A 25,689-nucleotide genomic window follows, 5' to 3' on the forward strand; every position below is an offset into this window, starting at 1 on the left:
ACTGATTCCTGATCAATTTTCTGAGTTGAAAGAAAGTAGGCCGACATATGTTTTCAGTGTCAACACAACTGTTTTATTACCTCTGAGTCTGAACACTGTGCAGAGACATAAGCTAAAAGGCGTTCATCTCATCACTGCTGATGTTACTATAACATAAGATAGTTACCCTTGGTAATGGACGTGCTGCTCAGTTGGGAAGCAGTGGCACTCGTGCGTAGTGTCAAATACATGACGTTCCTAGAATTTAAGCTCATGCTGATAAGACAGATATTTAAGCACGTTGCTGATGTTTCCACCCTTACTTGAAATGATCTTTTTACAGACATTACAAGCTGCACTTTTGACGAACATGCTAGCAGTAGCATCGATAAAATTAACTGATAAGGTCGGAGGCATTTGATTCCGATGGAGAGGACAATTTGAAACCAGTTCTCAAATTGAACTGGTTCTTGATCCCCATCCATGTATGCAACAGCAGTAGCAGTACGGTCAGGTATTTACGGGCGGAACAAACCATTAAAGGTTATCTCAGTAACATGCAACATATGAGCCAATGGTTTGCACTTTGCAGCAGACACAGAAAGACTCTGTTGTGCGTTATAGAAAGAAAACTAAAAGGGGTACTATGTGTTGGTACAATAAATTTGAATATGTCTTGCAGTCGGCGGCACAGTGGTGTGGTGGCCTCACAGCAAGAGGGTTCCTGGTTCGATCCCAGGAGGGAGCCCTTCTCTGCGGAGTTTGCGTGTTCTCCCCATGTCAGCAGGTACTCCGGCTTCCTCCCACAGTCCAAAGACATCCAGGTTAATTGGTGACTCTAAATTGTCCGTAGGTGTGAATGTGAGTGTGAATGGTTGTCTGTCTCTATGTGTCAGCCCTGCAATAGTCTGGCGACCTGTCCAGGGTGTACCCAGCCTCTCGCCCAGTGTCAGCTGGGATAGGATCCAGCCCCCCTGCGACCCTCAAGAGGATATGCGGTTCCGAAAATGGATGGATGTCCTGTAGTCATAACACTAACGACCTCACCTTGTTTTTGATAAATTCCTGATGGTCTGAAATTCTTGTTTTCATTTATGTCACAGTTTCCACTGAAAGGTCACATTGTCTGATCCTAAAATTGGAATACCCAGCATAAGTGTTATTACTGTACCAGTGAGTAATAGAGTCTTTGTTCTGTAATGGACCCTCCTGCTCAGCGACAGGTTTCATGCTCACATCCTTCTTTACTCATTTCTTTCCTTTCTCTTCCCTCCGCAATCCATGATGTACAGTTTGTTTCTGTTTCACTGATACTAAAACTGGGTCAAAGAGATGTACACGTGTGCACATGCACTCATATATAGCCAGCAGTTATATTTAATACAGAAAGCTCTGAAACAGAACCACAGCAAATGTCTCCCTTGATGACATCCAAGCAAATAAAAGCCTTTCATGGGTACAGCGTGATGATACTGCGCCCCAGTGTGTCGGTCTGAGAGCAAGTAACCACTGGCCACTTTTTGCATGCTGCCAACAATTTTAATGTGTTTGCACTTGATGCTCAATCATGTCTTCTTTACATTTTTTTGCTTTTTTTTGTAGGGATGAGCTGTATTCAAAATAGCCAAAAGGGATTATTCCACTGTGCCTATTTCCCAAAGGAGGGACAAGCTGCCTTTCTTTCATGGTTTATGATTCCCTCCCTTTCAGGTGCTGCTTTTTCTGGTCAGCTTTGCCATTTACTGACACGGGTTGGACATTCCTAAAATTCCAGTCCGGAGTGGTTGATAAAGCTATTATAAGCACAGCAGCTGTGTGCGTCTGTGTGTGTGTGGCTCTGAAAACGTGGTCATACGTCTACTCTGTGCTGTGGATGAAACTGATAGGAGGCGATTCGGTAACTAAAGTAGGCTCCGAGGAAGGACAGAGGACAAAGCGAAAGGAGCGAGAGGGGGAGCCAGAGTGCCAACAGCCTAACAAGCAGAGCAGAGGGGTGCAGGACAAACAGGTACGAGTGATGTCACGCCTTTGGAAATTTTATCTCAATGAAACACATCTTTGTGATCATGGGGGTTGATCTGCAAGGATCGAGGCTGTCAGTGTGTGTGCATGTGTGTGTGTGTGTGTGTGTGTGTGTGTGTGTGTGTGTGTGTGAGTCATTCACAAGGGAAGGATCTTTTACCCCTACACCTCCTCTCTTCATCTATAATTTACACAGTGAGAAATCACCGTAGACCTGAGTGACCCTGTGTTCACTGATACTCCTGGCAATGCATGCAGAAAGGCAAAGTGACGTAGAGCAGGGTATTCGGTTCTGCACTGTTAATACTAGCCTACATATAAATGTGTAGGCAAGAGTACTGTGTGTGTGTGTGCGTGTGTGTGTGCTCTCTTTTAGTTCTTATAAACCAATTGAACCTTGCTGATTGATGAATCTTCATCCTTGACCTCTCTTTATCTCTCTGCTGCTTCTTCTGTCTGGTTTGGTTTCTCACACACAAATAATCACACACACACGCACACACACACACACACTGCTCGTGGCCTAAACTCAAGGGCACTGTGTGCTGCAGAGCGGTTGAACTCCAGTGGCCTCTATCCCCTGTCCTGTGACTGGATAGAATACCAAACACTCTAATCATTTAGCATGCTGAATATTAAACAGTCCTGTCTGCTAACTCCTATGTGTGTGTGTGTGTGTGTGTGTGTGTGTGTGTGTGCGCGTGTGTCACAGTCCTAATGTATTCTGCTAGCCTATTAAACATGTACCCTGAGACCAGAACAGCAGGGGAGAGGAGAAAGGGGGTTTTGGGTTAAAAGCGCCCAAATCCTCTCTGTTCTTTGCTAATGTTGCCCTTGTGTGTGTGTGTGTGTGTGTGTGTGTGTGTGTGTGCGCGTGTGTTTGTCTGTGCATGTGTGTGTCCTTCAGGGGCTCCAAAGACCCTCCAGGCTAATTAGGGAGACAGCCACAGAACGACATCATTCAAAGCACCAGCTTTACATGAGCTCGGTGAGCTTCTATCCACATAATAACTCTTAGGTTTTAAAAGCACTTACTTCTTAAGCTGAGAGGCATGGACACAACCTGCGCTGTCAAGCACACACACACACACACACACACACACACACATAAATGTTTGACCAGCCTTACTCCCTGGTGCTCTCAAACCTAAGTTGCAAACAAAAGTTGTCATGACAACTTTCTGGGAGATCTAGCCATCTCCGCCATGCACATTGTGGCAGAAATGTAGGGCACTTAGAGGAGGAGGCACTGTAAGACAGTGTTAAGACACTGTAACTGGCAGAGGTATGACCCAGGGGTAAAAACATAAAGTAAAAAGGCATGCAATGAATGTTCCCTCACAAAAAAGATTCAGTTCAGCTGACGACAGTATCATGATCCCTGGATGGCGGAGACAGCTAAATCCTTTGCTGTATAAAGTCAACATATACTCGCGATATTACAAAGGCAGCCCCCTCTACCCTTTACAAAGACCACCCAACCCTACCCTCCCATCATACCTTCCCCTGCTCCTCCTCGGGCTATAATGGCTCAGGTGATGTAAGAGGCTTTATGTGCAAGAATAGTATAGAGACAGGTATGTAGAAGACAAAAACATACACTCCAACAGTGAAGACAGCGGAGCGAGGGACTCGCAGGGGAAGAGTCTGAAAAGGGTAACGCAGACAGGTACGGCAGAAAGTGGGAATAAACTGAGATGAGGCAGGCAGACAAATAGAGCCACATAATAAAGGAAACAGAGGCAATGGAGAGATACGAGGAGATGCTGGGAACACGCTGCAGCCTTAGACCTTTCTCTCATCTTCCCCCAGGATCTAGTCTGAGGTATTCTAATGACAGATAGAGGAGTGAAAAAGAGCTATATGCCCCTGCACAGGCTCTGCCCCGCAGCCTGTCTGCTCTGCCTCCACTGTGCTCGGCAGTCGGGATTTATCCCTCCATTGCTTTGGCTCAATGTGACTGTGCTCCATTACTACACACTTGATTCCTCTGAGCCAGGGTAATGAAAAATGACCCAGCTCATCTGCAGGGAGAGCCCTTTGGCAAGGATGTGTGGTCTGTGTGTGTGTGTGTGCGTGTGCAATTCCTCTTGTCCAAAGGGAATCCCGTCATTGTAAAGGTATTGAATGTCTTCCATTTGGCCATTTCGCCTTGGGGAGAGCCAGAATCTGAAGGTAGGAGGTGGAAAGCTTTTGCTCAATAAATAAAACACCTGATCAATCATGTGCTACGGTTACACATGGGCTCAGTTTTTAGCTTTAGTGGTCGAATTATTTGTCAAAAGCTTGTTTTGTATGGTATGGTCCTGCACACACACACACACACACACACACAAAAGAGAAATCCAGAGAATCCAGGCAACATGCAGTTGCAGGGCCTTTGCGAGCGTGCTCACATCATATGTGTGTCCAATTTATGCATGCATAACTTAGCCTACAGGTATACATACTTGAAAGACTGAGAGAATTTGAAGGCATTTGCAGTATCAAAGGACATATAAGCCTAATAAAAATTCATGAGAGCCAACGTGGAGTCCTCCAGCTTTCACATTTATCTCAAAACGATGACTGATAGGACTTATTAGAGGTATACCATGCAAGAATTGTGAGTTATTGTTTATAAACAGTGTTGCCAGCAAAAGTAAAAGTGAAAGCCAATCAAAGATTCTCATTCGCGATCCCTCAAGGAAGGAGGTTGGGGTGGTAGATGGATCACAAAACATTCGACTTTCCACCAGGAAACTTTGAGTCATTTTAAGGTGCATATTTTTCATTTCCATTCAGCCTTACCTGACTGATAGTATTAACTGTCCTGTATCTACAAAGTGTCTTTATAGGGAAACATACTGCGGCCAGATTAAGACTTCTGAGAGGAGGCTCTGGTTGTAAACTGTGAAGTTTTGATTCAAGGACATGATCGTATTTCCTCACTTATCTCTGAAAGTTAACACACTTACAAAACTTTAAACCTCTCTTCGGTAAACACATGTGGACACACTGCTGGAGGATATAATATCCATACAAACAGAGGATCTGGGAGTCCCTGAGAGGGATTTCCTCAGATATTCACCAGATTCCCCGTAGTAATCCTCCGGGATTACCATTCTATACTGAGGCCCTAACCTCTGAACCTAAAACATTATAAGCCCTTATATCCCCATCACTAATGCCACAGTTAAACCTATCACTTCACTCAATACAAGGAGGACCACCTCCAAAAACCTCATATCGTGTCCGCTCTGGCCACTCAGTTGTGACTCTGGCCACGACTCAGACACACTTAGAGGATTTAGAGGGATACCAGCCAGATGTATCAAGTAGGCCGCTCAACCTTGGCCCAATAAACCACCAGCGAGACGTTGCAATCCGTGTGTTTTATCGTGTTTAACATCTGAGCAGTCTCCAACATGGCAAGTGATATCTGGGAAAGTGCTCATATCTGGCAATCCTTTTATATGAAATCAAAAACACTGTCAGTGAGAATTATATCGTGAATATTTTTGTCATGCAGCATAATATATTATTTCCCCCGTAGCTTTCCTGGGAATGCCAAAGTAGAAATAACATTCAGGATTTATTCAGCGTTATGCCTTAAATCAGAGAATCAGAGTGGTCCTTTGGGATGAGTTTGTGGGATGCATGTTAGGAAGGGAGCTTGTGAGCATGCAAACGCCTGTAATTAATCAAGCGAGTGGCCATCCTATCAAGTCGTCTGCCGTATTCGCACATGACCAGAGAAATTAGATTCTGGCATGGCTAAGAAGCTTATGGTGCACAGTGACAAAATGACACGGCACGCGAGGAGTGAGGGGTGTCGTGCTTTAAATCTTTAACATGTAACAAGCCTGCGAGAGAGTTGTCAATTCATATCAGAAAAACACGAATAACAGATAAAACTTTGATCGTGATTTATGATTCATGGAGTGGTGACAAAATTGTTTCTAATGGTTGAAGTGATGATGAATCTCCACAGGAACCTTCTCCTTAAATTCAGACATCAACAAACCCGGCCCCCCCTTCTTCCGTTTTTCTCTTTCACACACACATTTACACTCACACACTGGGTATTTGATAAACCTGGGAATGGAGCAGTGGAAATGTTTTCCAGACGAACTATGCAAATAAGACCTTATCCCCAGGGAGACACTGTAAACGGCTTCAACCACCAACAGAATCTACAGAGGGGTGTTTGTGTGTTTGAGCGTGTGCGTCTATGCAGGGATATCAAACACAAACATGCCCGGGGCTAGTTGAAAACAAATTAGAAAATTACAGAAAAAGAATAAACAAAGCACTGGAAAAATTTGAGACAATGTCCGTTCTGCCCCTCGACCCCTCCCCTCGCCAAACATCACTGTGTCGGTTCTGGGAAAGAGATTTTCTCACATACAGATCCTGACTTTGGCAATGAGAACAAACATGGCTGCCAGACAGGGATAGTGATCAAAATTCTTCAGTAGGAAGTCACAAGTTCAACTTCAACCTCCATCCAATAATTACTTGGCTGGAAAACAGGGAGAAAAAAAGGGAATAAGGCTGGGAATTAGCAAGGACATGCAGATTTCCCGTCCTGGATATTTGCCTGCCTGTCATGAGTGTAGTTACTGACATCTGCTTCAGTGGAATTTGAGAACAAATGGATGATATATTGAACATGAGAGTCAGAGAGACTTAACAACCTGAACTGAGTACAATCATGTCCTGATTCAGGGGAGCTGCTGGCAATCACAGCGGACCGCTATTCCAACAAATGCACTTGCTTGAAAACACCATGGTTTGACTGAGTGCCCGCAGCTTATCAGACCACAAAGAAAAGTGAACAGACACAAATGATCCAGCTCCTAGACAGAGGGAGGATTGTGTATCTTGGTTATTTTAGACTTTTAGCTGCTGTGTCTCTGCTTCGTATCACAATGGACTGGGACTCGTCAGTGGGAAAGGAATATGATGAGTGACAGAGCTGCTCTCACAGGAAATCGGACCAGATGAGCTCAGTGGGAGTAAACTGGCCCGGGTTTCAACATTAAATATGATGCAGTGGAGCCTGCGAGCTAACAGTGCAGCGAGGTCTAATGAATATGCATGATAGATGTGACATAATGCGAGATTTTAAATATGTATAAAACTTTTCAGTGGGATTGCGTTGCTAGGAAACAGCTTGGATGTAAGTTTATTTGACACTGAGGAGAACTGGCTTCCTGTCAGCTACTTTATTAGCAAGCACTGTAACAGGAAATAAACTCAGTCTATGTAGGATACAAGGATGTCGAACACACTGAGGATGAGTTTTGCTTAACAACATGTCACTTCGCATTCTTAAGAACAAAATGACGGCTTGGAGTAAGTCTTGAGTTGCGGGACTGGGATGATTACAAGTAAAACAAGGAAATCTTGCAACTCAGGAGCAGCCCCGCCACCTGTGTTTGCTATCCTGCTGCTTCTTCCCCATGCAGGATATCCTGCCTTTGGGATGGGGTCAGGTGGTAAGAAAGGAAAGGGGGGGGTCTGGTAGGGGAAAAAAGAGAGGCGAAAAAGATACACAGATAAAATCAATATGAATGGAAAGTAACTTTAGAAATGACACGATGAAACAATTACCCAGAGACACTGTCTAACACAGCACAACAGAGCACTGCCCTCACACGCCTGACAGTACTAACCCTATTTAAAGGGTCATACCACCAGAGGGAAATGTGTGACTGGAGGCTGTTGAGTCAATATTACTCAGCCTGATGTATGAAAGTGTGAACATGCTGCTGCGTTCCCTCGCGAGGGAAATAAGCGCACGTCTGTGTGAGCAAACAGCACTTCAAATATGTTGCAGTCTGCTGGTTACTGTAACACCACAGCTCAATCACATGGGGTGCCGCTCCACGTAACATGCAGAGCGTAAAACGATCACCTCGCCACGTGTGTCATACACTAAAATATCTGGGCTGGTGTCCTGATTGAGAATGTAGGACCGCTGGTGATGGATGTGTTCTCCAGTGAGAGTTGAAAAGAGAGTGGAGAGAGTTAAATAAGAAATGAAGAAGTCATTTAAGTAAAGGGGGGAACGCAAAAATAAAGTGTCAGAGAGGAAAAAGAGACATGGGGGAACAGGTTCAGGGCAGAGCACTGGAGTGGAAATGTATTTTCATTTCAGGATGAAAGAAGAAGGTGGAAAATGAGTGGAGAAAGTAAAAACAGGTTGATAACATATAAAGACACAGTTAAGTCCCCCTCTCTCTCTCTCTCTCTCTCTCTCTCTCTCTCTCTCTCTCTCCCTGTCTCTCCATTGTGTGTCTGCCAGTTGTGAGGCTGGCTATCTCATTAACAGCAATAGAGGAAGCCGGGCAGAGAGGCAGTGCAGTGAGCCTGGGATATCCCCATCCTGCAGCCTGACACACTGACCCCTCCTTCCCTGCTTTTGCAACTCCCTCCACTACAAACCACTCCACCTTGGGCTGTACCACTTCATCAGGCCACGGGGAGGTATTGTTTGTAGCTCATCAAAGCACTCGTCCAGAGGATGTTTGGGAAAGTGTTAAAAGACCTCTGTTTGAAAGGGGTTTTAGCTCGGCCTCTTGCAAACGTTTGTGCGTCTCTAAACCAGGAGTGGTTGCTGAGGACGGGTTTGTCTTCGGGAGGTCTGGTATGTTATTTCAGTTTCCTCTGATTGTGTTGCCCTCCCTCAGGATGCTCAAGCTTAGGAGCCACATAAAAACACATCTGAAGACAAAAGTTAGAATAACAATCCAGCTTATTCCCCTCTTGAGGATAAAGGAATTAAAGCAAAGACAGGAAAGGCACATGGTGTGTGTGTGTGTGTGTGTTGCATGTAATTCTGTACATTTTATGTGCGATGTAGTGCAGTGTGTGCTTTTTGTTATGTAGCAACAGGCCTGGTGAGCTTCTCTCTGTGAGCCTGTTGGGTTTGTCTTGGTAGTGCCAGCTGCATACAGGGCAGGTGAGACGCCTGGGGAATACTAATGGCTCCATGAAAGCCCTGAGTACCGATTCAGACATGGTGAAGGGAATACTGATCACCCATTTTGCTGAATCACAGCTAGACAAACACAAGGCCCAAAAGACACTCTTGCTTTTAATGAAACAATTAAAATAATGAATTCAACGGTGAAACTGTTCTCTTGAAGCAAACAGACACATTTAGTGCGTCACCAGATTAAATGTTGAAGGTGATGGAGGATGGTGACCGGCCAGACGGCCGATAACACAGTGTCTGTGTGTGTTTTGTGTGCAAGCATCCCTCTTTCTCATATCCATAGAAACGCTTACCAGCTTAATAGCTTAGCTACCGACTCCTTTACAGCGACCCTAGCAACGCAACTTCCTGTTGAGGCTCCGCATCCTGAGCACATCAACAACTACAAAAGAACAGCAGAGCAGGGGCGACAATGTAAGACAAAGCAGCGTTCTCTGAACTTGGCGGGACAGCACTCCACATGAACCTGAGCTGTGTGTTATAAAACTATGTCAGCATATGTGTCCCATTTCACCAGCAGGAACACTGCCACAACATCTAACCCAGTTCTGTCCTCCATGCTTGATGAAACAAATAAGTCATCTTGAACACTGCTCCTTTATCTGGCCCCTGTCTATCGCCTGGAGGACATACCTGGCCTACAGTACATCTTCTGTCACTCCATACCTCTCTCCGTCTGTCCCGAGCCTTGACACAGGCGTAGACTCATTCATTTATAATACTATCCCATATCGGATATCCATCTCCACAGGTGGCACAGCGTGAATACAATCGGTGGTTGCAAATATTGCTACATTTCTACATTTCATTTGCAATAAATTCCCAGTGCATGAGTTCCTGTTTAATTGCTATTCACATACATATGTTCATGAGTGTATGTGAGGTGCAGCTGCAGCCTACCTGGTAGAGCGGCCTTGAAACACACCTGTGTATGTGTAATAGATGCAGGGGTGGAGGAAGGTTCCTTGCATGCACGCGAAGGCGTCGGAGGGCTGTTGAGGTGAGAGTCCACAGCAGACCCTGCCGAGTGCAGACTGCCTCGTCTAGACCCAACAAGACTGCCTCCATTACTTCTTTACTATGAGCTTTCAGTGACAAGAGACACCACTCCAGAGGTATGTATGGTGCAGCGGTATGAGTTGATATCAGTGAAGTATCCACAGGTATCACATCAACAAACCTTTATTTGCACAGGTGAGCCATTACAGGTAAAATCCACAGAGGCCCATGCAATTAGAAGGAATTAGCCTTTATTGTCCTCCTGATGCCACTTTGCTCCAGTGGGTGGTAATTGGGTCATCTCCAGAGGTAAGCCACACAGAGCGACAGGATAACCCTGTGGCTGTCCCCTCTGTCCCTGTCTGTCCTTTCAGTCTCTCTGGGATTCAGCGCTCTGATGTCTCCTCAAGGTCAAACTCCACTGGTCCTTCTGTCCCAGTCCCACACAGCTACTGGTCCCTACTGGCTCCTTCTCTCTTCCTCCTCCTCCTCTCTTCCTCTCTCTTTTCCTCTCACCAAAGCACTGCACCCTCCGTCCGTTGGTCTGTGCGCCACAAACACAAACATTCCCACTAAGGAAATGCAGCCGGTCTCTTAGTCTCTCAGACTGCTAGTTGTTTTTAAAGCGGTATGCACTCTCATACTGCAGCTCACATGGAGAGGAGAACAGATGACAGCACTCTCTCTCGCTGTCTGACTTTTTTTCGGAGAGAAAGCGGCGTGCTGCACACCTCATACACCTGGTCAGACTGGACACTATCTGTATGCTTGAAGAAGACACTTAAACAGACATACATAAAAGGATGATATCAAGTCTCCAAAGTCCGGAGTATGCGGCTTTATAACAGCCCTGGGACTGCAGCCAGAATGTTTTTATAAAAGGAGATATTTTTCCTCTGAGCCAGTTTTCCCAGGCTGAAGTATCCTGACCCGACCTCTCTAATTCTTCCACACAAAAAAAATACAAGAATATACAGCCCATCTGCTCCTCTCTACCAACTCCACACATTATCCTCGCAGAATGTGCAAAGCATGTAAATATGATTGATTGCATCAAACTTGTTTATTTGAGATAGAAATCCACAATGAAGCTTATCTTACATTTGCTTACACACACCCATTTGCAACAATGGCCACATGGAGGCAATACAAGCCCCACACACAACCTGTGCCAAGCCTACAGTCTGTGTGTATATCTTTGCCAGTCTGGGATAAACTCTTGGCTTAACAGCTCTGCTAAAACAATACAGCTTAAATGATCAATGTTCTCTGTAATAAAAGTGATACGAATGTTCGAATAACTCTGAAAGCAAACTCAAGCACAGACTTTTTCTATCTCCAGCAGCCATTTCTTTATCGTCTGGGTCGCTAAAGACTTTTTTATAGTTCAGGCTAAACATTTAAAAAGAGAAAAGCTTTAATATCTGATGGTTTTATGTAGCCAAACTAATTCACTTTTTCTGCTTTCCTCAGAAAGCCTTGATCAATAGAAAATTCAATAGCTCTGTGCTGTACAGTAATTCTCTGCCATCCTACCAAACGCAATCAGACTGTAGGTGGATTAAATGGACTTCTGTAGCCCACTCTGATTCATGGAGGGGTTTATCGATGCAAGGGGTCACTCCTGGACTGCTGAGTTGTTGTTTGTGTGTGTGTGTGTGTGTGTGTGTGTGTGTGTGTGTGTGCATACAAACTGATGTATGATGCACATAGCATTTGTTTGATACTGAGTGTCAACATGAACATGAGTGAGTTACTGCCATGGCATTAATTAACTATACTGTACAAAGTAATAATGAACTAGAGATTGTAATGCGGTAGCTTCACTCCAGCCACCATACAAAGAATGCAGTTCCTAAGAAGGATAGGTGATTGATTGGTCTCATTCATGACCAACCACCAACACAAAGCGTCAGCTGACAGCCTGGGAATGAGACTCAACAATACTGCACCTTTAAAGAGAAGGTCAGCCAGGGGTATTAAGTGAAGGGGCTAATGACCAGACCTCAGACCACACCTATCTTTGAACTTGGCCTTCATTTTGATCTCAGCTGCACTCTTGTAAAGGTGTGTGACTACATCTCACACAGTTGTGACATTACATGTTGACAGAATTCTGACCACAGACAGACAGACAGACAGACCTACCAATGTATTCAGACTGGCTTATGTGGTAGTTCCCACTGCAATAGGTGTCACCAGGACCACATTGTGTCATGATGACACACACAAACAAGGCGATTTTACACTGCCTTTTAAAGGCGGGAATTTCATGCTGTTATGCCACCTCGCCCTTCTGTATACAAGGTACAATCGCGGAATGGGGGGGGGGCAGATTTGTCTCTGCTTTAGGCTGCCATCAGAGGTCGTAACAGCACTGAAATGACATCTGAGACAGCTGGCAGGATGGGGTGATGATTTGACAACTTATTATGCATGTGACCTACAACAGGAGATTTTAAAAGTAGCTACTAGCAGTTAGCAGCTAACTTAAAGAAGAAGAACTGCGGCTGAAAATGTCAGCCAATTTGGAAAAACAACGAGGTCCAGGAGCTCCTTACCCCCGGAGCAGAGGACGAGAGCAACCGCAGTTTAACAGGTATGATAAACGATTGTTACCACCATGTTAATGCCATTGTTAGTGTTCTTAAAGTGCTGCTGACGCATATATGTCACACTAGAGGCTGACGCTGTTATGTTATATGTCACACCCGTCATGCCACTTTTGCTTCCATGATGCCAGCATGCTATCTAAAAAAACACACACTAGAGCAACATAATGCCACTGTTGTTTGCTTCTGTGTAAAATTGCAAAGGCAACATACAGATGGGTCTTCATAGCAGCCCTACAGCATGACCTCTGTGTATAAAGGGCCATAGACTATATAATTGTATTTTTAACTTTCTATTTCTCTTTGCTTCTATATTTACCACAGATGTCTAATTGAATGGATCGCAGAAGATTCACTGCACAAAAATCCTAATCCCCAATAATGCAATAACACTGCATCTTGTTAAATTTACTTAATTTCACCAACCACATGCTCCGAGATCCCTCATTTCACGGCACTAGTGCTAGTCCCTCTATCTCAGAGCCTCACATTTCTCTCTCAGTGGTGTCTTGAGAAACCCATGAGGAATGTGTAGCATTCCTGTAGTGTGAATTTTCCAAAATGAATCACGGTTTGGCTGGAGCTACACATGAGGGCTGGAGACATTCACCTCTCAGCCACTGTAATTTATGAGGGGTGTAAATATTTGTTGTGGTGGGGAAGGAGGTGGGAGGTTAGGTATGACAGCGCACTGTTCCCATGATTCTATGTGAGTGTAATGTCCCAGTGAATCCTGGGAAAGGTCACACAGGCCCTGTGATGTAAACACAGCATGAGAGTGTCAGCTGGCCGGCCGTTACCATAGTAATATGATGCAGAGAAGATGATACTCTGTGCCTTGTGATGGACAGGAGCTGACAGCCAAACAGTGTATCAACATATTGATGATAAATGAACTTCAAACCTGTACGCAGTCAGATGTGAGGTCCTGACACTGACAGGAAACAGGAAAAGGAGTAAACTTTTTTGAGTCCATCTCCTGCTCTCAGTTTTCTCTTCCACCCTCTTACTTTCTCCAGTCTCCATCCATTTCTCTCTCCCTCTTTCATCTCTCCCTCATATCTCTCTGTATCTCTCAATCTTCCTCCTGCTCTCTGATCTCCACTCAGGCGTGTTACACTAAAGTGCAGGCGAGTCAGAGAGAGAGGGGGAGAGAGCAGTGGAGGGAAATGGGTCACAGACACTATAAATTCACAAGAACATTCTCAGCTGAGCAACCATGGCACAAAAAAATTGCAGGAAACAGTTGTGGACAAGAGAAGAGAAAGTGCAGATGACAAAGAATTTGTGCAGGTGCTACTCATGCACTTCCTCTGACAATAAACCTGGCGTGTGGCTTTTACAGGCTCAATATTCTTACAGGCTCATTTGCAACACACACACCCACACCGCCATCACTGTGACGGAGATTATAAGTGACATACGTGTATAGAGCCAGTCTGAAATTCAATTCCGATCAGTCTAGTTTAATGTGATTGTATTAGAGGTGCGAGTGGGAAAATCAATAAGAAAACGTAACGTGGTTTGAGAGAGAGAGGTGAAAGCAGGGATCTTCTTTATGTCTGTGAGTGAGAATGCATGTGCATGAGCTTCAGTTATCATTATGTGCGCTTCGTGTAATTGAAAAATACTGTTTACTGTGCGTGCGTGCAATGAGAAACCCCCACGATGACACAAAACCTTTGAAGTATCAGGACTCGTTAGTCTCTTAAGTATAGAAGTTGACCTAGTTCATGTGTTATATGCTGTAATATGTTATACACACACGCACAAAGGGTTGTTCACTCAAGACAACGTGCACACGCACAAACACACACTCTCAAGCTAATCATTCTCTTCACTTTGCCTGGCAGATAAATATTAATGAGGATTACTATGTTACTGCAGTACACCCACGGGAAAACAGACTGCACCTCTCTCACTCTCTTTCTAGCCCTTACCCGCTCTGTTTCTTTGTCACACACACACACACACACACACACGCCCACCCACACACGCCCACCACACACATACACACTCCTACAACATCCTCAAAAAAATCGTTAGCATTTTTCTAATTTTATGAGAAGATTTATTTCTTTTCTCCTCAACTCTCCTTTCTATTTCTCTTATTCCGTCACAGCAGCATTCACACACAAACTCACGCAACACACACACACAAACTATGAATAAACCCCTTCATGTGAGTCACAGACAGTGCCTCCGTTCTCATTGAGTCGTGTTATCTCTGTCTAACAAAGGGCACAGATTGTGCTGGGATATTTAAGGAACATTTTGGGGTCTCCACATCCTGTTTTGGGGGAAGATGGAATCTAACAGATGACTGTCTTCCCATCAACCCACACTCATCTTTTTTCTTTCTCTCTGCTCCATCCTCCTCTTTCTTTAAAGGATTCCACGCACTCGTTCCTGAGAATAGGGAAGCAGAGATAATGAAGAAATCACTGTGTGGCACAGGAGGGGAACTCACACACATGTAACAGAGATCTATCCACCGGGGATGTTTTGGCAGACGACAGAGGAGTCCACTCTCACCATAGCTACGATGCTAGTAAACTGTCTCCATAGAGAAAACACATTATCAGCAGCTCACTGCCTTCAGCCTTCACTCACAGTCAATAGGCGATCATCTCCTCATTGTTTGATCGCGCTCTGTTCAGATTTACTTTGAGCTCATACGCAGCTGCGCCGTGTGTCTGTAGGTCTGCGGGTTGATTTTGGACGGGGAATAAAAGGCCGACAGAAAAAAAAATCATAGCAGAGAGTGATGAAAGAGGCAGGGTGGAGAGGAGGGTGGGATTCTCCCATGTGCTCCCCTCTTTCCTCCCTTGCTCAAAAACATTCTTCCTTCTGGAGCTGCCTTGGGGAGAAAAGGGGGGTCCCCTTTCATGCCGAACAGGGTGTGGTGCGAGAGGGGCCTTCAGTAGCCTTTAGCTCCCGCTATTCCCACCTCTTTCTTTCTTTCTTCCCCTCTTTCCCCTTTTCTTTGTCTCCTTAATTGGACTGGCTGACCACAGCTCTCTCACCTACAGTCCTGGGGGCAGGCTGAGATCCCTGGGAATCAATACTGTAGCGAGGCAGAACGGAGCTGCGGGGGCAAAAACTCAAAGCTCACAACTGATACGTGCTAACAGCGGGATGATGAAAGAACTCATTTCGAATGCTGTTTCTTTGGTGTCCACATCAACTTTGTGGCTGCTTTTAAATGAATCCTGACTCTAATGTCGAGACAATCAGATCAGCATGATGAGAAACAAGCAGAGCATCAACCTGACCCGCAGAATGCCACAGTCCAGAGCTGACCTTCTCTGTGATTGGTGCAGACGAGATGTTTAAAGGTAAAGAGGATCGATTAGTATTCCTGCCTCACCACTTGCCTGGCTGCTCCCAACTTTCAGGCCTGTAGTGTGTAAATTACAGTCGCGCCATTGTGTGTTTGCATTCCTATTCCGCTCATGAATGTGTGTTTTGAGCATGCGCGTGTGTGAACTTCTCTGACAGTGATCCACCCCTCCCACCTTAAAACCCTCGCTCCCCTGCGGTGCCCCTGACAACAACATGTTTCCTTGGAGAGCGATTCAACCTCCTCAAATCTGAAATGTTTTTCGTCTGTTTGGATATCACCCCTCCGAAACACACGCACATAAACACACATGCATGTCTCGCTCTTTCTCGCACCCTGTCTTCCCTTTGTTTGTTTGTTGTTTTTGTTCTTAATTTCACAGAAAAGAGCTGATCAGCTTAACATGATAGCAGGATAACAAAGGCGGAGGATAATCCTAATTCAGGCTGCTCACTGAGGTAATCTAAACAGTAAACATCCCCTGAAAGAAGCTGTTTTAAGTCATCAACACCAACTGTGCAATTTATCATCATATTATACTGTAAACACCTAGTATCTCGCTAGGATGATCCATAAGTCCCTCTATCTAATCTTGTCCACGCTGATACACTTCTTTCACATGTTGCCACTTTTACTTTCTCAAAATTGTTGTAATAAAAGCACGCAAGAGCCAGAGAAAGTGGGACTGAGAGGGAAAGAAGTATGACAAGTCTCAATGTGAAGGCAGGATTCTGAGCCACGGTAACGAGGAGCAGAGGAAGAGAATGAGGTATAGAAAAGAAAGTGATTCATCAAGGAAAAGGGGAGTAATCAGGTTTGCCTCCTCTCCCACTGTTCCGCAGTTAACGAGGCATGTTTTGTTCAGATGTGTCATCGCTGTTGACCGTGAACAAAGATGGTCTACGTTCTCCCTGTAGATATTACTCAATTAACTGTGATAGGAACCCACATCCATCAGAAGCTACTGACACAGACGTGAAGTGATTCATCTGCATTAGATGAGTGACGGGGCGCAGATGAGAAGGTGGTCCGCCTTTTTCCCTCTGCAATCTGGAGGATCCATTTCGAAAATATTTTTCAAACAAGTTAACTGATGCTAACGGGTTTGGAAAGAACTGTTTCGCCAGCGGCAGTCGCACCCCCAGACCTCGGCGTGTTCACTAGGAAATGCTGAAGGATATAAAAACTAAGCTTTTCCAAGTGTGCAAAACACTTTTAGCTGGATCTAAGCTTGCAGCTATAAACATTTCCACTACAACATTCCACTCTGCTGCTCACTCCGCTGCTTCTATATACAGGTTTTGTCGACATTTTTTCTGTACACTGTTGCTCCTCTATGCGTGAGGCGGAGATTGGATGATAGTGCAATGAGTTGTCTAATATGACAAGTCAGAGCAGGACAAAGCTGCAGCCCTGTAGAGAAGTGAAAGTATTTGAGGACATGGGAATGTAAAGTCATAACCCAACAGACTCGATCAGTGAGCTTTGTTCACCTGCCAACGCCAAGGAGAGGAATCAGTCAGACAGTCTGATGATTTAAATTCTCTTTGGAAAACATCTTTGTCGATTTATTGAACACGTTTCTGCCCCTTGTTGTTCGTTCGATGACTAGTTTGAAAATCTGATGCATTCACTGCCTCACACAGCAAGTTGATGCATAGCCATCTATTCAGTCATTTTTTTCCCAGCACAACAGAACAATAATGCGAGTGAGTGTATGTAAATCACAACAAGTAATCCCCCTTCAGTCTGTCTGCACACAGCTGGCTGCAAGAAGAATGGGAGGCAGAGAGAAGGAATGCAATCAGAAGAGAGAGAGACCTCCCTCCATTCCTGTGTGAGAAAATCTGCTTTTCTCCATTAATTAAGGTGATTTGAGTGACTGTGTGTGTGTGTGTGTGTGTGTGTGTGTGTGTGTGTGTGTGCAGCCACCAGCCAATCAACCAGTAGCAATTACTTATGAAAAGGACAGTGAATATTCAGTTTCTTCCAATCAAGCAGTATTGCCACAGCCAGCCCGTCAGATCACAGTTAATCAGTTTTTCCAGCCACGACAGGATTAATGACACAACCTGAAATCTCTGGATAATGAGACCTGAAAGCATCACAACAACATATATTGTCCGAGACCCCTCAAGTTTTCAGGTTGTGTTTGTGTGAGAAGATGTGAAGGTTACAGCAGGTTAGATTTGTATCGAAGTAGGGCTTGAATATGTATCCATCCATCCATTTTCGTAACCGTTTATCCTCTTGAGGGTCGCGGGGGGGCTGGAGCCTATCCCAGCTGACATTGGGCGAGAGGCAGGGTACACCCTGGACAGGTCACCAGACTATCACAGGGCTGACACATAGAGACAGACAACCATTCACACTCACATTCACACCTACAGACAATTTAGAGTCACCAAGTAACCCACATGTCTTTGGACTGTGGGAGGAAGCCAGAGTACCCGGAGAAAACCAATGCTGACACAGGGAGAACATGCAAACCCCACACATAAGGGCTCCCTCCTGGGATTGAACCAGGCACCCTCATGCTGTGAGGCGACAGTGCTAACCACTACACCACAGTGCCCCCGGGAATATGTATATCCGTGCTTATTAAAATGAAAGCTGTTTGCATCCAACATATAGAAGCCATGCTGTGTAATTTATGATAGCACGAGTGCGCTTGTGTGCATTACTGTATTCTCTGTGTGCACGCTCAGTCAAAGAGAGAACTACAAAGAGACCAGCGATTCTTAGAAGTCACATTCATTCACGTTAATGAAACTAAGTCACATCACAAGTGGGAGGATTTTTAAAAGGGAGATGAGATTCAACTCGGCATTATCCCATAAGCACTGCATGATTTTGGGGATAGCATTTTGGATGAGCAGTAAGCCCGGTTCGCTCATCACCTGCCTGCACACACGCTCTACTTAAATCTGATTCACTTAATACCGGTGTATTTGCAACATGAAAGAGTGCTGACGTGTATCACAGAATGAATGCGACGGGGAATCACAAATGCACTCACAGCTGCAAACTCAAGTGCTAATGTACTTTCTCTATCCACGCACACCGCTTTTCTCGTGATGTAAACAACTTTGTGAAAGAGCAACAGAGGTGAATCACCTGGCAGGTTACAGCCTGTCTTCACAACTGACATAAAGGGTAACTCTGCAACGCACATTCCACGTCTTAGGCTTAGCTGGAAACTATTATCTTCTGCCGTCAGCCCACACCCACCAGATTTACACAACACATAAACACTGGAGCTTCTGATGTCTGGCAGACAAGCTGATTCCGAGTGTGTGTGAAAAGCCCGAGCAGGACGGGATCCAGCACTTTAAATCACGCTGAAGGCGAGGCTACGTGTGACTTTGCTTGATAAAAGGAAGCTAACTCATGCCTCAAGTCAGTTCAATTGTGTTGACAGTGACGGGCAAACAAGCTACACTCAAAGACAGCTCTCCCACAGTGCGACTTCCCTGTAACCTTGAAAACCGAGGACTGCAGTGGAATACATTAGCAGTGACAGAGACAGACTGAGCTCTGGAGAGATTGACGGACTCAGACTGACAGCGAGAGAAACACAGAGAAGTATTGTCCAGCGTGGAGATTAAAAGCTTTGCTCTTGACTTGCCAATTCAAATCTAATACCGTCTCCTGGATTAGCCAAGAACCCTTTTAAATCCCACTAACACACATAACAGCACGGCAAGACACGGTCACAGAGAGGAGAGGAGAGACAAAGTCGGAGAAGAAGGGAGAAAGTGTGAAGGAGGAATCGAGGGAGAGTTGTGCCTTACCCTCTCTCCACTGTTCCTCCTCAGAGTCCCCACCGGCAGCTTAAGCATCAGCCGGCGGGTTCTCCCGGGCGTCACTGCTCCCTGGACCACCATAGTACGCTCCACAGTGTGTGTCTCCGTGGGTGTGCGAGCATGGGTGCGAGTGTGTGAGGTGGGTGTCCTCGCCGTCCCGTCCAGCCTGGCAGCCGGGGTTCACGCGAGCTTGGCGCGTGGGTGAATATGAGGAAAGAAGTGTGTGATGTGAGTGTGTGTGGGTATAGCAGCCCCACACAGGTCCTATGTGCCTCTCTCTGCTTCTATTTCCCTCTGTGTTAAAACATTTCCCATTCTGCTCCGCTCAGCTACGCTCCACTCTGCCGCTCAGGAGGTGAATGAGTGTGTGAGAGTGTGTGAGGGGGAGAGGGAGCACGCTTTGTCTCTGCTCTCTCTTCTCTGGCTCCGGCAGGCAGCTCCCCCTCCCTCCTGCCTCCTACACTCACTTCCTTCAGTTGGGGGCTTAACCAGGTCACTGGATTAATGTGACGTTACGACTGTTATTAGCATACGTGCTCCTGTCACGTGATCCAATAATAATTGTGAGCATATATTCCCCCACCATCCACACACACACACATCCACATACACACACACATATAGTCAGCTCTTGCAGGGGATCACGTGGGGAACCTCAAAAGGAATATGGGATGTTTTGCCATCTGGTAGGGAGATTATCTTCGAAATCCCACATCCAGCTTTCTCTCCCTGCACTGTCTGGACTAGGACACAAAGGAGGAACACACACACACACGCACACACTTGCAGTCAAGCACACACAATGCTCATGCATGCAGATATTGATCATCCTATCACTTGGTTCATCGTCTGCATGCATTAAAGTGTGAAAATCAGCCTGAATTTTTTCCCTCCATGAAGCTGTGACAGTAGTGGACTTTTAGCTGCGAGGCCCCGGCAGAGATCTTTTATCACGATGGCTGCAGCCACAGAGAGCTGAGTCAGTCCTCTGCTTCCACCACGGTGGTCTTTACATGTCCATTAAAGCTATTGGACTCATGAGCTACAGCTGCACCTAGTGACTTACTGTCATATTCTCATCATCACTCACTGCTGAGCTCTGTTTGCCTCTGCACATCAATACTCAACTGTCAGCTGATTAACTTAAGTGGATCGACGCACGCATGCACACATATGTTGGTGTACACAGATGTTCGGTATGCGCATAAGCACACGTCAGGCTTTTCTCGTGCACTGTTTGTACATACTGTATACCTACCAAAAGTAATGCACCAAAATTTGTTGTATATAACCCACTTATTTGGGAAGGCTGCGATCATGTGACCAATGCGCTGACAGGAAGAAGTATTCCCCTTAAGGAGGCAAGTTTGCGTGGTCGATGGGTCACAACCATGGATGTCCTAAGAGACCTGGATACAGCATTGAAGGTGAGATCCTGTTCATCCCTATTGAAGCTGCTCAGTGGCGCATGAAGTCAAAAACATTCAGCTACCGCATATAAAATTACGATATAGAGGAAGTGCACTAGAGACTTCTGCTAGCCAAACCGCCGACTTCTGGAATAGCGCTCAGCTAACTTAAATTGGGATAAAATTATTTAATTTTGTGGCTTTTCTAGACTTTCCAAATGTTATCAGACCGAATGGACTAAATCCCATAAGTGAAATGAGTCATTTGCGGGGGTTGTAATGCTTAAAAAAATGTATCCACTGATTTACAGGCGTCTGTTTTTCAATGTAACTTTGTCTTTATGGGCGCAATGGCATCTCGTGATGGACTCAGGTGTTGTAATTCCACTGTTTGGCCACTACGAAACTAGTTTCAAGCCTGGCACACTTCCTGTGGGCCTGGTCAAAACAAACAGGACTTTCGCCCAGGAGACCAGTGTTCCATACCATGTGAAAACAAGTAAACTTGAAGTAATTTTGTTTCTATTCCTAAACCTAGCCTACATAACTTTATGTTAAGTACATAACTTTACTTAAAATACGTAAAATCATTCGCAGAGGGCTAATTCGTACAAACAGTTGTGTGAGGATGCGTTGCATACATACATGTACAGTAGGCTCAGGCACACAACAGCCAGCATCTTGTATGGGCCGGCTGTTGTAAACCAGCAACACTGGATTATAACCAGTATGATTCAGCTTAGTTATCACAGTTATAAGGTGATTTGATGCTGGGTCACATAAAGTCAGATTAAAGCCACCAGTCAAAATGAGCAACCAAACAAGCCTTTTCCATCCCCCATATCGTTTCTTTAAGTGAGGACCCCCGACGGCTTTAGTGACATGACACTGTATATGCCACCCTTACATAGACACACACACACACATACACACACAAAAACCAACACATTGTGCTAAAGCCGCGCGGCGAGCATACAGGAGAAAATCATCTGCAGTGGTAATCCCCAGTAAGCATTATTTATTCAATACCCTGGCCCACATCAGTGTGTGAGTGACTGTGGCCTACATGAGAAATATCAGAGGGCTATTTATAAACTTAGTCTGCAGACATCCAGGTCTTGCAGATGACATACTGTATACTGGAGGAATTGAAAGGGGAACCAAAAGACAGTTCTCTTTGTTCCTCTGTGTGATGTGTGCATTTGATGTTAATTCAGGCCGCGATGACAGAGATTAACTGCCACTGCTGATTCAAGAGACTAAAAACCTCGCTGCTTTCATAGGGAGCTCGTATGACACCTTGACAGGGAGATGACAATGCACTCACCTAATTGAACAGTTTAAGTATGGTTGGTGTTCGTTTGTTCTTCTCCACAGCTCTCCTCTTTTTCTTTACTTTTGAGATTTTTTAAAATTCCACTGCCTCAAATCCAGCGAGGTGATAAGCCCTTGTCTTGACAGGAGGAAAAGAAACAAAAAAACACCATGTTACTATTCTTGATGCCTCGGGCTCAATGCACAATGACCCATTTCAGTCAACAAGCACGCAAAAATAAAGGCAAATGGGATTTGCACTTGGTATTAAAAAAATAGTGGAATACAAAGCTGAATTTGAAATAAGGCACAACAACCAGGCAAAAAGCTGGGAGATTCTGACATGCATCGCTGTGCTGCATCGGTTCACACCTGCTGTCCTCAAAATGAACTAACAGCTATTAATACAACAAATTACGAGAGCAAGAAAGAGACAAAGAAGGGAGAGGAAAAAGAGAAGATCACTACCTGGTTATGAGAGATGCTAATGAGGGAGGTGCAAACAAAGCGTCTGGACTGTCTGGGTTTTATTTCTACTCTGTATTTGTGTGTGTGTCTGCGTAGTCTTTGTTCGTAGTTGTAATAATAAGAAGCAATGGTTCTCAATTGTAGACTCCTGGCATTGTTACGCATTAATTTACCCTGATAACCCAGCCAGTCTCTGCCCACGGCTGTCTGACTCATCCCAATGGTCCTGCTCCTCACTGTGTTTGTGTGTGTGTGTGTTTGTGTGTGTGCATGTGTGTGGGTGGGTGTGTTTATGGAAATGCCCTGTAGCTGGACTCTCTCCCCATCCCAGGCGGTGAGGGAGGGGGTTGAATGTTTATGTTCCAAGACTCCACAAATTACCCAGCGTAGAGTTACAGCGCCACTGCTCAGGAAGAAAAAAAGCAGATAAACGGTTACATAGCTAAACAATACCACCCTGATAGTGTAATTCAATTCATTTCTCACTGCGTGCTTCTGTCTGCGCTTCCAAGTGTATGCTAGTGTTGTCTTTCTCTATCTCATGAGAGTGAGATGAGCAGAAAGCGGGGCCTCCCACCCTTCATCAGGCCAGAACCAATTATAATGACTTCTCCACAGGGGAGCATCCACTTCAATTATCATCCCCTCAGCAGTGTCTGTGTAAGAAGGCCTGGGAAACGCTTTTACATGCTCAGAGAGGTAACGGGGAGGCTGAGGGATTTTTTTATTGGGAAACGAGGACATTTGTGAGACTCATTGTGAAAACTGGGGCGTATTTATATATTGGAGAGATTTGGTGGAACACGGGGACAGGCTGTCCTGGACAAACCGTGTCGCTCAGCACAACATCTGCTCAACCCGCTGTGAGGTGACTCTGTATGTGTGTGCGCACACATACTACATATCTGCTTGTGTGTCTTTAAATATGATTAAAATTTCAGCCAGTGGCACCGAGGAAATGTAGACAGACCGAACAATCGGCTCCATCTTTGAATGTACTCTGTTTATAACCTTGACAAGGTGCGTAGACATCGCCTTGAGAAACAAAATAACTGTGTCTTTGTCTGGGTGCAGTCTACATTCACACACATACGCTGCCATTATACAGTCATTCATGCCTTAATGGAATTAGAATATATCATTCCAATGGGCCAATCAGTAGTCTATTATGAGGGTAGCGGCAGACTTGAATGGGGTGCTAGATGTGCAATTTGCCCCAGTGAATAGCATACGAGGCTCCTGAATTATTCACCCAGTCTACTGAAAAGCTTGTGCATGTGCTGGGCAACAACATCAGACTCTGTGCCATGCACATGACAGGAACTGAAGGCTGAATCATAATAGCTGATTAGTTTATGGATATGCACTTAAAATTGGATCAAGTTTATGATAATGGTCTTTTTTTTTCTATTTATTTGGGTGATTCTGCACTCAGAGTGAGGATTAATGAGGCAAACGAGACACATCTGATTGCTAAATCTGCCTAAATTATTCAAATTTAATTCATATTATGGATGGAACTTTTTCAAGAACTTTGTATATGAACACAGAATGTGTTACTCTGCTCTATATTTTTTTCCAGATGCAGGTTTTTCAGAGGCACACTTCAAACCCAGAATTATGGGAAATCATCTGCAAGAAGGCTACACAATCAACAAAAGAAACCCACAACTGTATTTTCATCCTTAATAAAGATTTAAAAATTAAGACACCCATTGTATTATCTTAGTTAAATGTTGTTTCAATGCATCTTCCTTCTTTATAACGAACATAACAAATGAAATCCCTATGCCAATGTCTCCGTAGATAAGTAGCTAACATTACATTGTTGTTGACGTATTTCCATGTCCCCCACCCTACCTTGATGGCATAGGACGCCCGAAATTTAACTAAAGTCCCAAAGCAAAGTTGCTGCACTTGTCACTGCTGCTCTAATATCAGTTCAGACTGGCTGGGTAGGGGCATGGGCTGCTAACGTTAGCTTTTAGAGCACTGCTCATGGCCTGGCAATCAGGCAGTGTTTTCTTTTTTATTTTATCACTTGTTTGTAAATTGATAGCGTGAAACTTTAGTGAACATTTTGTTGCATCCTGTCAACCACAAAATGCTGCCTATAGCCCACACAAGAGAAATCAACACCAGCAGACGGCAGTATTCGGCCGTATAGTATAGTAGCACAGTCCATAGGGATTTGGGTTGGGAACCGAAGAGTCGCCTGTTCAAGTTCCCGTCTGGACCAAATACGGAGCATGGACTGGTGGCTGGAGAGGTGCCAGTTCACCTCCTGGGCACTGCCGAGGTGCCCTTGAGCCCCCCCCAACCGCTCGGGGCACCTGTCCATGGCAGCCCCCTCACTCTGACATCTCTCCACTTTGTGCATGTATAGGTCCTGTTTGTGCATGCGTGTGTATTTCGGACCTGTGTGTTAATGACAACAGAGTGAAAAAATGTAATTTTCCCTCAGGGGGATTAATAAAGTATATAAAATAAAAGTAAAATAAATTTTAAAAAAATATTCGCAATGTCTGGCAACACTCGTCATGTCTGTTTACGTAAATGCCAGCATCAACAACTACGGATGACTTATCATTTAATTCATAAGTGTGTTAAATTCTCAACTACTACCCCTTGTAACTCTGGTCCGAGGGGCAAGGTGGCACTCAATATAAAAAATGGGATTGGGTCCAAGAATAACAATAAAATGACCGAACTAACATTTAACTATTGTCTGTGAAGCCAAACCCTGACATGG

General features: G+C 44.9%; 1 protein-coding gene across 9 annotated transcripts in view; it reads right to left on the reverse strand.

Moving 5' to 3' along the window:
• The window catches only part of frmd4a (FERM domain containing 4A), a 125,223-nt gene that overhangs the window by 51,263 nt on the left and 48,271 nt on the right, over positions 1–25,689 (reverse strand). For 2 of the 9 annotated variants that reach the window (XM_050073231.1, XM_050073243.1), the window contains exon 1: positions 19,735–20,374. The exons of 3 other annotated variants lie outside the window; for them this stretch is intronic. In XM_050073231.1, coding sequence (XP_049929188.1) covers positions 19,735–19,827 — 93 coding nt within the window. In that variant the 5' untranslated portion in view covers positions 19,828–20,374. Of the gene's footprint in view, positions 1–9,886; positions 10,071–19,734; positions 20,375–25,689 lie in introns of those variants that run through there. 4 more of the 9 variants (XM_050073230.1, XM_050073233.1, XM_050073232.1 and 1 more) reach the window with 3 other exon arrangements.

The sequence above is a fragment of the Epinephelus moara genome, chromosome 20, assembly GCF_006386435.1.
Source record: "Epinephelus moara isolate mb chromosome 20, YSFRI_EMoa_1.0, whole genome shotgun sequence".
NCBI lineage: Eukaryota > Metazoa > Chordata > Actinopteri > Perciformes > Serranidae > Epinephelus > Epinephelus moara.